This window comes from Danio rerio, chromosome 13 (assembly GCF_052040795.2).
Source record: "Danio rerio strain M-AB ecotype USA chromosome 13, GRCz13ab, whole genome shotgun sequence".
Classification (NCBI taxonomy): domain Eukaryota; kingdom Metazoa; phylum Chordata; class Actinopteri; order Cypriniformes; family Danionidae; genus Danio; species Danio rerio.
Window position 1 is genome coordinate 46,905,914 of NC_141033.1, and position 14,434 is coordinate 46,920,347.

Genomic DNA, 14,434 nt, shown 5'->3' on the forward strand with positions numbered 1-14,434 from the left:
GACCAGGACTTGTCTTGACAGATTTCCCGAGTAAGACTAAGGGTTCTGCCATTTTTAATATTCAGAGCAAGAAGGTCAAGACTCCAATCTATCAAAATTCACTATGCCATGAAAATGTGATGAGGATTCAGGCCTTTGAATCATGCCATTATTCTGTATGAGCCGCTGTGACACTGAGATCTCTGCATGTCAGCTCATTTTAAGGCAAGACACTGCAGCATTAGCTAATAGAGATCACCGTTCTTTCCCAGTTGACTGACGCATTAATGCAGTACATTAAGAACTGCAAACATTTACTTGAATTGTATTAAAGGTTTTCTAGAATGGTGTGTTTAAATATGCAAATGAGACTTTATTATTACTTCATTAAATATATGGTAATTTGCATACATTTAAAGCATAAAATCACTGCCGTTTAAAAGTATTGTTTGTGTTTTTATTAGCGCTGTCAAAATTAACGCATTAACGCATGTGATTAATTTTAAATAATTAACGCGTAAAAAAATTTTACGCAATTAACGCAGTTGCAGGGTTTTTTTACTTCCTGTTTTGGTGGACGTGTGTTCAACATGCAAGAAATGTGGATAAGACCAAGGAAGCACTTTTTGAAGGCAAGTTTCAGTATAAAACAATTAGTTGCATCACAGGTTATTCAGAGTTTCATGCAATGTCGGGTGTTTCATTTTTAACTTTCGACTTCTGTTGTAAGTTGATATCGCATGGCGAACAGAAAGAAAATCCTCCGCATTTCGTGTTCCTTTAAGGTAATAAAATCGCTGCTTAGGCTACACGGTAGACTTTTAATAAGAGTATAATTTTAATCATATTAAAATCGGAGTATTGGTGTCTTATGTAAATGTACTCAGAAAATCTCTGGTGAAGTCGCGAGCTGTCAGAGACAGGGCATTACTCTGCCTTTCAGCATGAGCCCTCCAAGTTTAGCGTGTTTCCTCATTAAACGCAACAAAAGCGTATGCTTCGCGTTGTTGTATCAGAATCCTTGTGAAATACAGTAATACTTTAGGACGCTTAGTTTAAGCAAATTTGATGAACGTGAACATGCGTGTTGAATCTGAAGAGAGGCGCTCCAGCGCGTTGTGTGTGTGTGTGTGTGTGTCTGTGAGGGGTGTCAGGGGTGGAGTGAGCGACGTATCTGAGTAGGGGCGTGTGCGCGCGAGACGTACCTGAAGGACGGTGGGAGTGAGTTGCGCGACATACCTGAAGTCTAGGAGGGATGCGGGGGAGAGGGGTGTGCAATGTATTTAACGACCGGTTTGCAAGAAATTATCATTCATTTGCGGGCATCTGGGAGTCTCTGTGCACTTGCGGGATACTCCTAGTCTTAGCAACTGGATGAATGTAAAGGAGGATTAGGCAAAATTGTTTCTACTTTATAATTAATGTTCTCAACTCACAGCAATAAAACTTTACAATAAGTGCAACAGTTTGTATTCTATAGTTTATTATTACAATTTTTCATTTTCCATATCTGCAATTCCTGTATTTTGGCATTTTTTTTTGCAGTCCACTTAGAATCCAACATAGAAATCAATGTTTTCTTTATTGGCATTGATTGTTTTGAAATTTAAATGTCATTAACATGCCTGTGTTTTAATTTCTGTAATAAATATGGCTATCAAGCCAGGATCTTGATGTTTTATTGTGGGTATGTTGTTTACATTAAGAAATCTGTGTTACAAGTTAAACAAAAATTCTAATAACAGTTATATTTTGAATTTAAATAGTTTTTGCCTTGCGTTTACATTAATTTTACATTTGAATAGCCAAAATTACAAGTTTCAGTATTTTAAATGTGATTAATTGCGATTATTTTTTTTTAAAAAGGTGCGACTAATTAGTTATTTTTTTAATCAATTGACTGCACTAGTTTTTATCAATTTAATTTAATAATTATTGTTGTTGTTTAGAGTATTATAGACCATTTTGAGAGATGTAAAGAAAAATAATAGTCCCAACGTATTTCAAATAAAATATAAATAAGAAATAAATTTGACATTTTCTCTTAAATAAAATATTAAGAACCAATAACATAAAATAAATAAAATAATAATAAATAAAATATTGACAGTCCATAAAAAAATAATAAAAATAAAATAATTGCTGAAGAAATAAATTCAAATTTTCAGTAAAATATTACCAGCCAATAAAATAAAATAAAACAATAAACAACAAAAATAAATTCAGTTTTTCTGTACAATATTAAATATATAAAATATATATTATCAGGCCAATTATTTGTGAATATATTCCCAAGCAAAAACCTTCAGGACAAAGCCTGTTGTGTGAAAGTAAAGCTGCATGGCTCATTGTAAGAACAAATCATTAGTTATTAATAATACTCTTTAGAAAAAAATGACCTTTAGGAATATGATTTGTATCTGATAAATTGTAACAAAAGAAACGGTTAAAAGTGTATTTAGCAAATACTTTACACTGCGTTACTTTATAAATCGTCTCAAGCTTCATTTATTCTATCCTAGTCTTCTATTATTATCATTTTCATATGAATAATCATTAATAATTCGTATTATAAATGAACTGACCTCTGCTTTCTAGAGGAACGTCCAAATGAACAGCCTTTTAACCTCTCCTACAATCTTTAATTCCATCCATGTCCGAAACACTGTATAATAATAATTATTCTCGTATTCTCTATATCCATTTTTACTTTCCATTTATATTGATGCTTTACATATATATTGGGTTTTGCAAGATCAAACGTCTTTGTAACTGTAATACGTGTAAATGTTTGATTACATTCTGCTATCAAATGCAGCTTCTTTGCTTATCAAGAGGAGGTTTAAGGTGTGAAGTGTCTGTCTTTTCCTCAAGGTTTGCTGATAAGGAGACACTGAATATAATGAAGTGGCTTTTTTGATACTGTTTGCTTTGGATCTGTTAGATTTTCTCTATGAAAACACATAATAAAGAAAGCACTGTCTGACATTTTTACTGAAGCTGTTTCCATAGGATCTTTTGCTGATGTGAAATCATGGCAGCAGCAATAATGGCTGCAGTGCAGATCTATCAGTCTACAGAAATTGTTTCTTCATTTTATGTCAGTGATACAGTTGTAGTCAAAATCATTTTGCCTCATTTTTCTTTTTTAAATATTTCCCAAATGATGTTTAACAAACAAAAAGATTTCTCACAATATTTCCTATAATGTTTTTTTTAGTCTGAAGAAAGTCATATTGGGTTTTTTTTTTTTTGGCTAGAAAAAAAAGTTTTACATTTTTTAAAAACTATTTTAGGTCAATATTATTAAATATAATATGTAGTAATATAATATGTAAATATAATATGTTTAACAGAGCAATATTTTCACAATATGTCTGATAATATTTTTTCTTCTGGATAAAGTCTTCTTATTTGCTTTATTTCGGCTAGAGTAAAAATTATTATCCCCTTTAAGCTATTTTTTTAGAGAACAAACCATCGTTATACAAAACATTGCCTAATTACCCTAATCAGCCTAGTTAACCTATAATTAACCTAGTTAAGCCTTTAAATGTCACTTTAAGCTGTATAGAAGTGTCTTAAAAATATATAGTCAAATATTAATTATTGTCATCATGGCAAATATAAAATAAATCAGTTATTAGAAATGAGTTTAAAAAAATATTCTCTCCATTAAACAGAAATTAGGGAAAAACTCTGTTGTTATACCCCCCTCTCTCTCTCTTAAGCTGGCGCAGGGCCTGTCTGTCCCTGTCTGAGTGCCTGCATTCATACCCAACATGAGCCAACATCAGCATTCAGGAGGAGAGGAGAGCTGACCTGAGGCCTGTGGCACATCAGAGGTGAGAGGAGAGAGCCAGCTCTGTCAGAGCCGCACCACCAGTCTATACGCCTGCAGCCCAGAGTATCACACACATACACTACAAAAAGCTGATTCACTTTTTGTAATCATTTACTCACCTGCATACCATTTAAACTGGCTTTGATTCTGTCTGTATTACACTGCAAAAATGCTCTCCTTACTTAGTCTTGTTCTTCTCAAGATATCTAAAAATTGTTAAATCAAGAAGCATTTTCCCGGACAAAACAGTGTCTGAAATTATTTTTTTCTTAAAGGGGTGGTCCAGAGTGTTTTTTTATGGCTTGGTTGTGTTTAGAAGATGCAAAACAATGTGTGCTCATGCTTCACTTGTAGAAAATCAAGTTATTTTTTCATATATCTTACTTTGATTATTTACAGTTACTAAGCTAACATAAAAATGCCTGTCATATTTCCTAGTTCCTCTGAAAGGCCCGCCCTTAAGAGGCTCTGATTGGTCAGCTAACATAATGTGCTGTGTTCTGCGGATCGGCTCCACGTCAGCAGAAAAAGTGTCAAACGCCTTCAAGGATGGTCTTTGCTTTGTGTAAATATGGTCAGTCAGTATCTGAACTGTCAATACTGTTAGCCTTATCAGTTTGTGCCTGAATCAGATAAAAAAAAAAAAAATGACAACGAGGACACAGCTGAACCTCACGCCTGCTCTCTAAAATAACATCTGACAAGTGTCTTTCTTAGATATTCAGGTTATGAGCATGTGTAAGTAATATGAAACGTTTACATATCTTTTGCGAATTTGTTTTTTGAGATATATAACGCAAGGAAAACAGACGCATAGACACACTGAAAGTGGCTGCACAGAGAGACACTGAAAGCATCCGCATAGAGAGACACTGCAGCGCTGGTGAAGATTGTGGGTGTTTTCAGTGGTTTGACTGATTCATATGAATTTGTAGCTAAATTGTTAGCGGTGCCAAACAGCATTTCCTATTGTTTACATCCTTGTTTACGTTCTTGCTACAACATACATTTAGTGCTAGAAACTATGCATGTGATAGATACATTTTAACAAATAAAAATACTTACATGTTGTGGCTCACAATCCACAGCTTCGTTTATTATGGTTGGAGCTGCTCCTTCTTTGAGGATTTCTTCTTTGATTTTAGCTGAATCCGGAGCACAACCGGTAGAGATTCTAAAAGCTGTCCTTTGTCAAATGCTCGCTATATCTTTTTAATAACTCTCTGTAATAATTATAATTAAAATGTAAGCACTTCTATCTTTGTGTCGTGTCCTTTGAAAGCCCCAATACAGAAACAAAAGAAGCTCTGGGAAAATAGCAGTGTTTGGACGCCATTTTAGCTTTCCCTGCTATAACATTACAGCATCTCTGACCACGCCCATTCACTGCGCATGGTGAATGCGCATAACCTGAAGTATTGATCTCAGTAACCCGGAAATAGGGCTGCACGATTAATCGAAAAAAGATCACGATCTCGATTCGACCCTACACACGATCTTAATTTAGCTTTTCTACGATTCAGCCAATTAAATTTTCAAGGTCAGGAGAGAAGCTTAAAGGTGGTCGCACAAGTCTACACTGGAACATGAACATCTTCAAATGGCGTAAAAAGTGTTACATACTGTATGTATGAGGCAAAATTCACCCAGAAACGTAATTTCTGTCTTCATGTAATGATGTATTTGCGGCCGCAAAATCACACGTGAGCTGACTGTGAGCTACCGAGAATGCACGCGCAAGCAAGCAGCACGCACAGCTATGTTAGTGAACAGAACTTGTATAGGCGTTGAATAACAAGTAATAAAGTTGTAAAGAACGTTCAGTTTGTGGCACAGAGCGATCGTTTGAGAGCCGCGCTGAAAGAATGATTTGCATGTGTGTGTGTTTTATCACAGTGACGGCAGCTATGAGCTGCACTGGAAAGTGAAAATGAAACTGGCCGCACATCATTTTACGGGTATGATTACGACAAGCATTTGATATGTTTTTTTTTTTTTCCATAGGTAATACGTAGTGTTGTGCATGAAAATAAATGTGTTACAGTGTCAGTATAGCTACTCTAGCTTATATAATGTTGAATATAATGCAAGAAGAAATCTGATAATGACAAATGTCTGATTTTACCAGTGAAAACAATAGTCTAATTATGCATCTTAAACATAATAATTCAACTTTATAATTATGAATAGTTGTAATCTGATGTCATCATTTTACTGTGAAATAACAAACAAGACATATTGAAAGTCTGTTCAAGTCCACCATTATGACTGTACAAAATTTAGCATTTTAAGCAACATAGGCCATTTTACACATAGGCCTAATATTATTATTGTTGTTTTACCATATCGTCACTTTAAAATTATAAGGTTCTCTCTGACATTTTTGTCAAAATTGACTTATTGACATTTTCTTATTAAATGACAACTTATTGTTTACATTTTAAGACTTTAAAAAAACAAAACAAATGTTACACGCATACTAGAGCTGCACAATTAATCGTTAAAAGATCGCGATCTCGATTTGACCGCCAAGACGATCTTAATCCAGCATTTCTACGATTCTGCCAATCATATTTTCAAGTTGAGGAGAGAAGAAAAGGCGGCTGCATGAGGGTTTATTGTTTCACACACGTTGCTCAGTGACACTGACACCTCCAAATGATGTTTTAATGAGTCACATACTGTATTTATAAGGTATAATTCACCTAAAAATGTCATTTTTGTCTTCATATAATGATGTTTTCGCGGCCGGGAAATCACACGTGACGTGAGCTGCTGACCGTGAGCTGTTATCACAGAGAGGGTACACGCGCTCTACTTAATGATAGACGCGCGCGCGTTTACTTTAGTGAACAGAACCTGCATATGTTGCGAGTAATAGGTAATACAGTTGTAAATAATACTCTGTTTGTGGCACAGGGTGATCGTTTGGGAGCCGCGCGAAGTACGAACAAGCACTTAGCAGTCAAAATGAAACCGAAAGCTTGCACTTCATTTACATGATCATATCGCATTTTAGAGTTATGATTACGTCAAGCATTTGATATGTTTTTTTTTTCTTTCATAGCGAACACACAGTTGTGCATGGAAATAAATGTTTACAATGTCAGTATAACTACTCTAGCCTATATATTGTTGTTAAATATAATCTGATAATGGCAAATGTCTGAATGATAATGGCAAATGTCTGAATGATAATGGCAAATGACAGATTGCAAGCATATATCTCAAACACAATAATTCAACATCATAATTATTATAGGTAGAATATAATTATTTATTAAACCGGTTGACCAAATAATATTATTATTGATGTTGTGTCATATGTTTGTTTTTACTATACCTTTATTTTACATCTACAGAATCGTGAGAAAATCGTGATCTTTATTTTAAGCAAAAAAATCGCGATTCTCATTTTTGCCAGAATCGTGCAATTCTAACGCATATTGTTTGCTATATGAATTACAGTATGAAAACTTTGAAGCTCAATATCTCAAAATCATTCAGAATGCAGGTAGAACCTTATAATTCCAAGGTGACGATATGTTTGAGAGTTAACAATAATAATAGCCAACTCATATTAACCTTTATTTTACATCTAAAGTAAAATAATATTATTATCGATGTTGTGCCATATGTTTGTTTTTACCATACCTTTATTTTACATCTACAGAATCGTGAGAAAGAATCGTGATCTTGATTTTAAGCAAAAAAAAATATCCTGATTTACATTTAGCCAGAATCGTGCAGCCTTACCCAGATGTTCATTCATTCATTTTCTTGTTGGATTAGTCCCTTTATTAATCCGGGGTCGCCACAGCGGAATGAACCGCCAACTTATCCAGCAAGTTTTTACGCAGCGGATGCCCTTCCAGCTGGAACCCATCTCTGGGAAACATCCAGACACACATTTACACACACACTCATACACTACGGACAATTTAGCCTACCCAATTCACCTGTACCGCATGTCTTTGGACTGTGGGGGAAACCGGAGTACCCGGAGAAAACCCACGCAAAAGCAGGGAGAACATAAAAACTCCTCACAGAAACGCCAACTGAGCCGCGGTTCGAACCAGCAACCTTCTTGCTGTGAGGCGACAGCACTACCTACTGCACCACTGCCTCGCCTCTTACCCGGATGTTTTTTTTTTAAATAGTTTTTGAAGTTTCTAATCTCCCCCATTGTTGTATTGTGTGTTTGTGTTTTAACGTAGTGACACAATGAGCCAAAGTTTAGTTAATTGTTATAATGTCATAATGATGAGCAGATATAGAGATGTTGATCAGTGAAGGATGAAGACTGTTAATGCTACAGACCTGTTTTGTCCACGCTGTCCTTTTGTCTGCATTTCCCCTTAGTAACAGAGACGTCATCGATAGCGATGTCTCCCTCAAACCCATTTCCTCTGATTCCCTCAAACACCACCTGACAGAGAAAACCAGGAGTTAGACAAAATATATACAGCATGTCCAGAGCCATATCACATTCACAACACACATCTGCTGTAACCGACTGTGACAGGAATCTGAATGCGACCTCAATGAACTGGTCATAACACACACAGCACTCAGCATATATGAGTTCAAACTTCTCATTTAAGCCAATACTTTTGCTTTACAATAATATATTTGTGCATGCATATTAGATTAGTCAGTACTGAAGCCAAATCTGGAGCTAATCTAATAAAACAACTTATGATAACAAACAGTATAGCACTTCAGAGTCACACTGCTAGCAATCGAAGACTTGTGAAAATTTGGCAAGAGCATTCTGTACTGCACTGGAGACACAGCATGGAGTTGATTCATTGATAATAGTCTACAGCCAATCAGGATCCAGAACACAATGCACTGTAAAAAAACAAAAAAACAAACAAACGTCACATTCACAGTCAAATTGCAAATAACTAACTTTCCGCCCGCTTTATTAGGTACACCTGTCCAACTGCTCATTAATGCAAATTTCTAATCAGCCAATCACATGGCAGCAACTCAATGCATTTAGGGAACATAGACATGGTCAAGACGATCTGCTGCAGTTCAAAAAGAGCATCTGAATGGGGTAGAAATGTTATTTAAGTGAATATGAATGTGGCATGATTGTTGGTGCCAGACGGGCTGTTCTGAGTATTTCACAAACTGCTGATCTACTGGGATTTTCATGCACAACCATCTCTAGGGTTTACAGAGAATGCTCAGAAAAAGAGAAAATGTCCAGTAAGTGGCAATTCTGTGGGCGCAAATGCCTTGCTGGTGCCACTCCTGTCAGCTAAGAACAGGAAACTGAGGCTACAATTCCCACAGGCTTACAAAAATTGGACAACAGAAGATTGGAAAAACGTTGCCTGGTCTGATGAATCTCAATCTCTGCTGCAACTATCAGATGGCTGGGTCAGAATTTGACATCAACAACGTAAAAGCATGGATCCATCCTGCCTTGTATCAACGGTTCAGGCTGCTGGTGGTGTAATGGTGTGGGGGATATTTTCTTGCCACACTTTGAGTCCATTAGTTCCAACTGAGCATCGTGTCAACGCTACAATGTACCTGAGTATTGTTGCTGACCATGTCCATCCCTTTATGATGGCTTCTTCCAGCATGATAACGTGCCATGTCATGAAGTGCAAATCATCTCATATTGATTTCTTGAACATGACAGTGAGTTCACTGTACTCAAATGGCCTCCACAGTTACCAGAGCTCAACCCAATAGAGCACCTTTGGAATGTGGTGGAACAGGAGATTGGCATCATGAATGAGCAATCGACAAATCTGCAGCAACTGTGTGATGCTATCATGTCAATGTGGACCAAAATCTCTGAAGAATGTTTACAGTATCTTGTTGAATCTATGCCATGAAGGATTAAGGAAGTTCTGAAGGCAAAAGGGGGTCCAGCCCGGTACTAATAAGGCATACCTGATAAAGTGGCCAGTGAATGTGTGTTTGGGAAAAAAAATATTTAATAAAATAAAAAAAGAACAAAAATCAAGAGAAACAAAAAAAAAAAGTGCAATTTTGTTGAAAATTTTTTGAAATTTTTCAATATTTGGCAATTAATTTAATTTAATGTATTAACTAATAAATTGATTTAAACTTAGTATCACTCTATTTCTAAAGATGTTTGGTGACTAAAATATTATTTTAATAAATATATGAATTTAATAAATATGTTTTGCTCAGATAAGCTAAAATATATTAACTACATTCACTGATCTTCAAAACAGGGTGTACTCATTTATGCTGAGCACGGTATGTATGATGGAGAATTTTAATAAATTATAGAATGAACTCTTAATTCATACATTATTTAATTCATTAATAATAATAAAAAGCTAAGGAAGTTCTTACAAACATAAATAATAGATGTGTTGAGTATGTGTAAATATTTTTCTTGAGTTCTAGATTTATATAATCAACCTCTACAGTATATAGCATTTTAAAAAAACACACTCAATTTAAAGCTTTTTTAGGTCGTACAATAAGCATTTATAAATATATTTATATACATTTATATATATCAAGAAAATGCTTTGTGATGTGCATTGTGCTTTAATTAGTTAACAATATTAACCTTTCTGAAAAGAAATCCTATGTTTCAGGAAGATCAAACAAAAACCATTTGTTTATATGTGTAAACATCTATAATGATTCATATAAACTCAAATTACAACTCTGCAGTGTGTTATATTTCAACAAAACAGCAATTTAAAAGCCATTCTCGATTCAATTCTGGATAGAATATAGCACTAGTGTTTTTGCAGCACATTAAAACTGTAAGAAACAGGATAACCAACACAGCATTGCACATCAATTTAAATGCTGATAATAAAATAAATAATAATAATAATAATAGCAATGATGTTTCTAAAATAGCAATGTGATGTTCTTTGTTGGTGTTTGTAAGCAGCATTTGATTGACAGCTTAATATCAGCAGCTCTAAAGCCGAGCGCAGAGACCTATAATCAGATCCATGTCAGAGTCACACTCAGACTAACTGCACTTCACAGCAGCACACACATAAACATTGGTGTTGGTGATTTATGGGGACTTCATAGGCATAATGTATTTTATATTGTAAAACGAACACTACTTATAGATCCTTCCCCAATCCCATTAATCATTTGAATGTGAATAGACCTCATTAAGTACATCTTTAAGCAATTTGAATTATGAGGACATCATAACCCAGCTTAAGAGAGTACAATGAGGTCATACACATCCTTATACAAAATGTTGTCCTTGTAAATCACGAAAAGCAGTACACACACACACACACAGTATTTTTAAAAATAATAAGACATGACTTTGTAAATATATATAAAAATAGTAAAGAGCTATACTGAATTGTGGTAAAAACTTTTATAAATTTTTAATAAGAAAAAATGGCAAAAATAAGCTTTTTTTCCCCACTTTAGAAGTCAAAAGCGACCATCAACTATTCATATAGTACCAACATTTTCTATATATCTTCCTTTGTGTTCTACAAAAACAAAGAATTGTCTTAAGTGACATTTTTGAAAAAAAAAAGTTATTTTATTTACAGTTAATAACCTTTACATTATCTATAATATGAAACACTCTATTATTATCATACTCGACCCCAGGTGAAGATAGCAAACTTCTCTTAGTGCACTTACTTTTGACCCATTCATCCACACACACAGGCACTTTCAAGGCATTTTCCCCTATTATGAAAGTCAATGGTGACTATCACGTATCAAAATATTTTTCTTTAGACTGTAAACAATTATTGTTGCCTTAACTTTTTTAGTTGAATCAAATGAACTTTTCTTGTCATCTTAACTTACATTAATGAAACTGACTACACTGAAACAATTCAATTAAACTTTGTACTACTTAAAGAATTTAGGTTAAACCTGATGAACTTAAAATATCACTGTTAACAACTTCTGTAAATTACACAGTATTTACCTGTAATATGAACTGTATTTTACTGTAGGACCGATATCCAGTATGTTACTCCATTTTAGGGTGCTTTCACACCTGCCTTATTTAGTTCGATTGAATCGCACTAGAGTTCGTTTCCCCTTTTGGTACGGTTCGTTTGGGCAGGTGCGAATGCAGCAATCGTACTCGAGTGCGCACCAAAAGTGGACCAAATAAGCATACCGAGACCTGAGTGAGGAGGTGGTCTCGGTACGCTTTCAAACGAACCCTGGAGCGGTTCGTTTGTGGTGAGAATATGGTACTAAAACTGCAAAAAGTACTGCGCGTTTTGGACTAATTAAGCTGTCGTAGGCCGATGCGCTGTGCATTATGGGATATGGAGGGAAAATATTTGTTGACAGCGCTTTACCAACACAGAGAGAGAGAGAGGGGAAAACATTACCTGATGGATCGTTGGTAATATTTCCGCAAGATGACCATGTCGCAGTTTAGCTAAATTAATTCACACCTGCACCAGAGGTGACGAGCGATGCATTAAACACTGTTTTCCAGCCGCGGCCGCGCTTCATTTTCATAATGTATAGTTTGTCTAAAGCAGGGATACAATCAACCAGCGCAGTCGTCCCTTCATAGTAAAAGGTTTTGTTTACCTGCGGGAGTTCACTGGCATTTTCCTGCACGTGAATTCTGACCAATCAATAAGCAGTTTAGGAAATATGTTAAACAACATCTGGCCAATGAGAGATGTAGATTTTGTCAGATGACTGCATTTTGGTTCGTTTCAACTGGTTCGGACCAAAGCCAGCAGTGTGGTGTGAAAACGACCCAAAGACGGCAGAAAATGCAACAATGTATCATTTTTTACCCTTGGTCTGGACCAAATGAAGCGAACTACAGATGTGAAAGCACCCTTAAAGTTGTACAGTGAGTAGATATAGAATACTGTAAATACATATACACTGTAAAAAAAATAAACCCGTAAAATTTATGGTAAAAAAACGGCAGCTGTGGTTGCCAGTACTTTACCGTTAAAAGCACAGTACTAACCGTAAAAGTAATTTCTCATTTTTACAGTAAATTACCGTATTTTATTAATTTATAGAGGTAATATGTCTGTATTTTCAATGACCAACATCTACACATCTTTTGTTACACAGTTAGACACGTTAACACACCCACATGAAGGTGGTGTTGAGGAAGTTACATAATGAACCGATGCTCATCACAATCAACTTTTCCCACAAGCAGAAAAGAGTATCGGCATATAAAAGGTGCTCAGTGTCATTCACACAACTACTAAACACCAGTGTGGTAACAAGCATGAAATTAAAGTCATGAAATAAACATCGTTTATCAACATTAGACGTAACATAAATCTCTAATGTACATAACTGATGGGGAAACAACTAAAAAGATCCATATTAATGTCAACAAAATGCATAGAAAGTTATGTGCCATGCAGGGAATTCTGGGAAAGTCAATTTACGATTATTGGCCGTATATATTACGGAAACATACCGTTAACCAGGTTACGGATTTGTACGGTAGCATCTTTACAGTTTTTTTACCGTTGAAATCACAGCCATGTTTTTACAGTGTACAGTAAGATAAATGTTACTGTAAATGTGAATATAGTATTTTGCTGTATGATTTACAGTAATTTACTGGCAAACTTTTGCCAATAATTGACTGATTCTACAGTAAAAACAAAGGTTAAAGCAAGAAAAATGAAAGCTGTGTTGACTTTTTGTCATTCAATTTGTTTACAGTGTGTGTGTGTGTGTGTGTGTGTGTGTGGTAATGAACTCCTACTTTAATTTCAATTCAGCAACAAGCTTCCATATGCTCCAACCTAAAAACAACAACAACTCTCTAATATTATCATACTCGACCCCAGGTGAAGATAGCAAACGTCTCTTCACCTATGTGCTTTCATACGCACACACATATTCACACACTCCTGTGAATAAATAACAGAGGCTGAGCGGGATCAAGGGATGAGGGCAGGTGGGTAATTTGATTTGTCTTGTGTGTGTAAAACAGTCTCTCTGTCTGTGTTAATTGGCTGCGGAGCCACAGTGGACACCAGTGACATGACATCATTAGGGCAAAGTCAAGCAGCGCTTGGAAAGCAAACCCGCTCACCTGAATATATATCCAAACATTACCAACACACACACACACACACTTGTAGCAACTCTCCGTGCACTTCAGCAATCACAAGGTCACTGTATGCATAAAAACACGCTCGCACAAAACACACGCGTAACATACACAAAGAGCCGGTCGCCGCAGTAATTGGTAGGTGAGGCCAAGTGTGTGTTTTTGTCTCTGTTCGTTAATGCAAATGTCTTCCAGAGCTCGGCTTGACTTTAGTGGGTTGAGCTCATTAAGGGTATGACAGTCCGTTCACCTCTCACACATGAGCTGCTTTTGCCAGTAGAGACTGAGAGAAACAATTACTCGGGGTGTCTGAGAGGCGCAGGCTTACACACACACACGCCTCTCCAGCTCCTGTTCATTACACCGGCTGAGGATGGAGAGACGGAGGAGCGCGCAGAAACAAAACTTCAGCCAAATGCTGCCTTTCTGTCTGCTGTGGGATTCAATATAGGTGAAGTTATGTTGAATATTGATGCGGGTCTATTCGGTGCAACAATAAATAACGCTTAGTTTAAGTAAGAATTCTCACTGTTCAC

At 35.8% G+C, this 14,434-nt stretch overlaps 2 protein-coding genes across 3 annotated transcripts in view; one reads left to right on the forward strand and one right to left on the reverse strand.

The window, feature by feature from the left end:
* The window catches only part of LOC147834296 (uncharacterized), a 340,821-nt gene extending 335,742 nt beyond the window's left edge, over window positions 1-5,079 (forward strand). The window contains exons 6-7 of the mRNA XM_087279750.1: window positions 3,711-3,824; window positions 4,262-5,079. The gene's annotated coding sequence lies outside the window, so the exon portion shown is untranslated. The remainder of the gene's footprint in view (window positions 1-3,710; window positions 3,825-4,261) is intronic.
* The window catches only part of mdga1 (MAM domain containing glycosylphosphatidylinositol anchor 1), a 409,026-nt gene that overhangs the window by 19,093 nt on the left and 375,499 nt on the right, over window positions 1-14,434 (reverse strand). For both annotated transcript variants that reach the window (XM_087279741.1, XM_087279742.1), the window contains exon 17: window positions 8,144-8,252. In XM_087279741.1, the coding sequence (XP_087135867.1) occupies window positions 8,144-8,252 (109 nt within the window). The remainder of the gene's footprint in view (window positions 1-8,143; window positions 8,253-14,434) is intronic.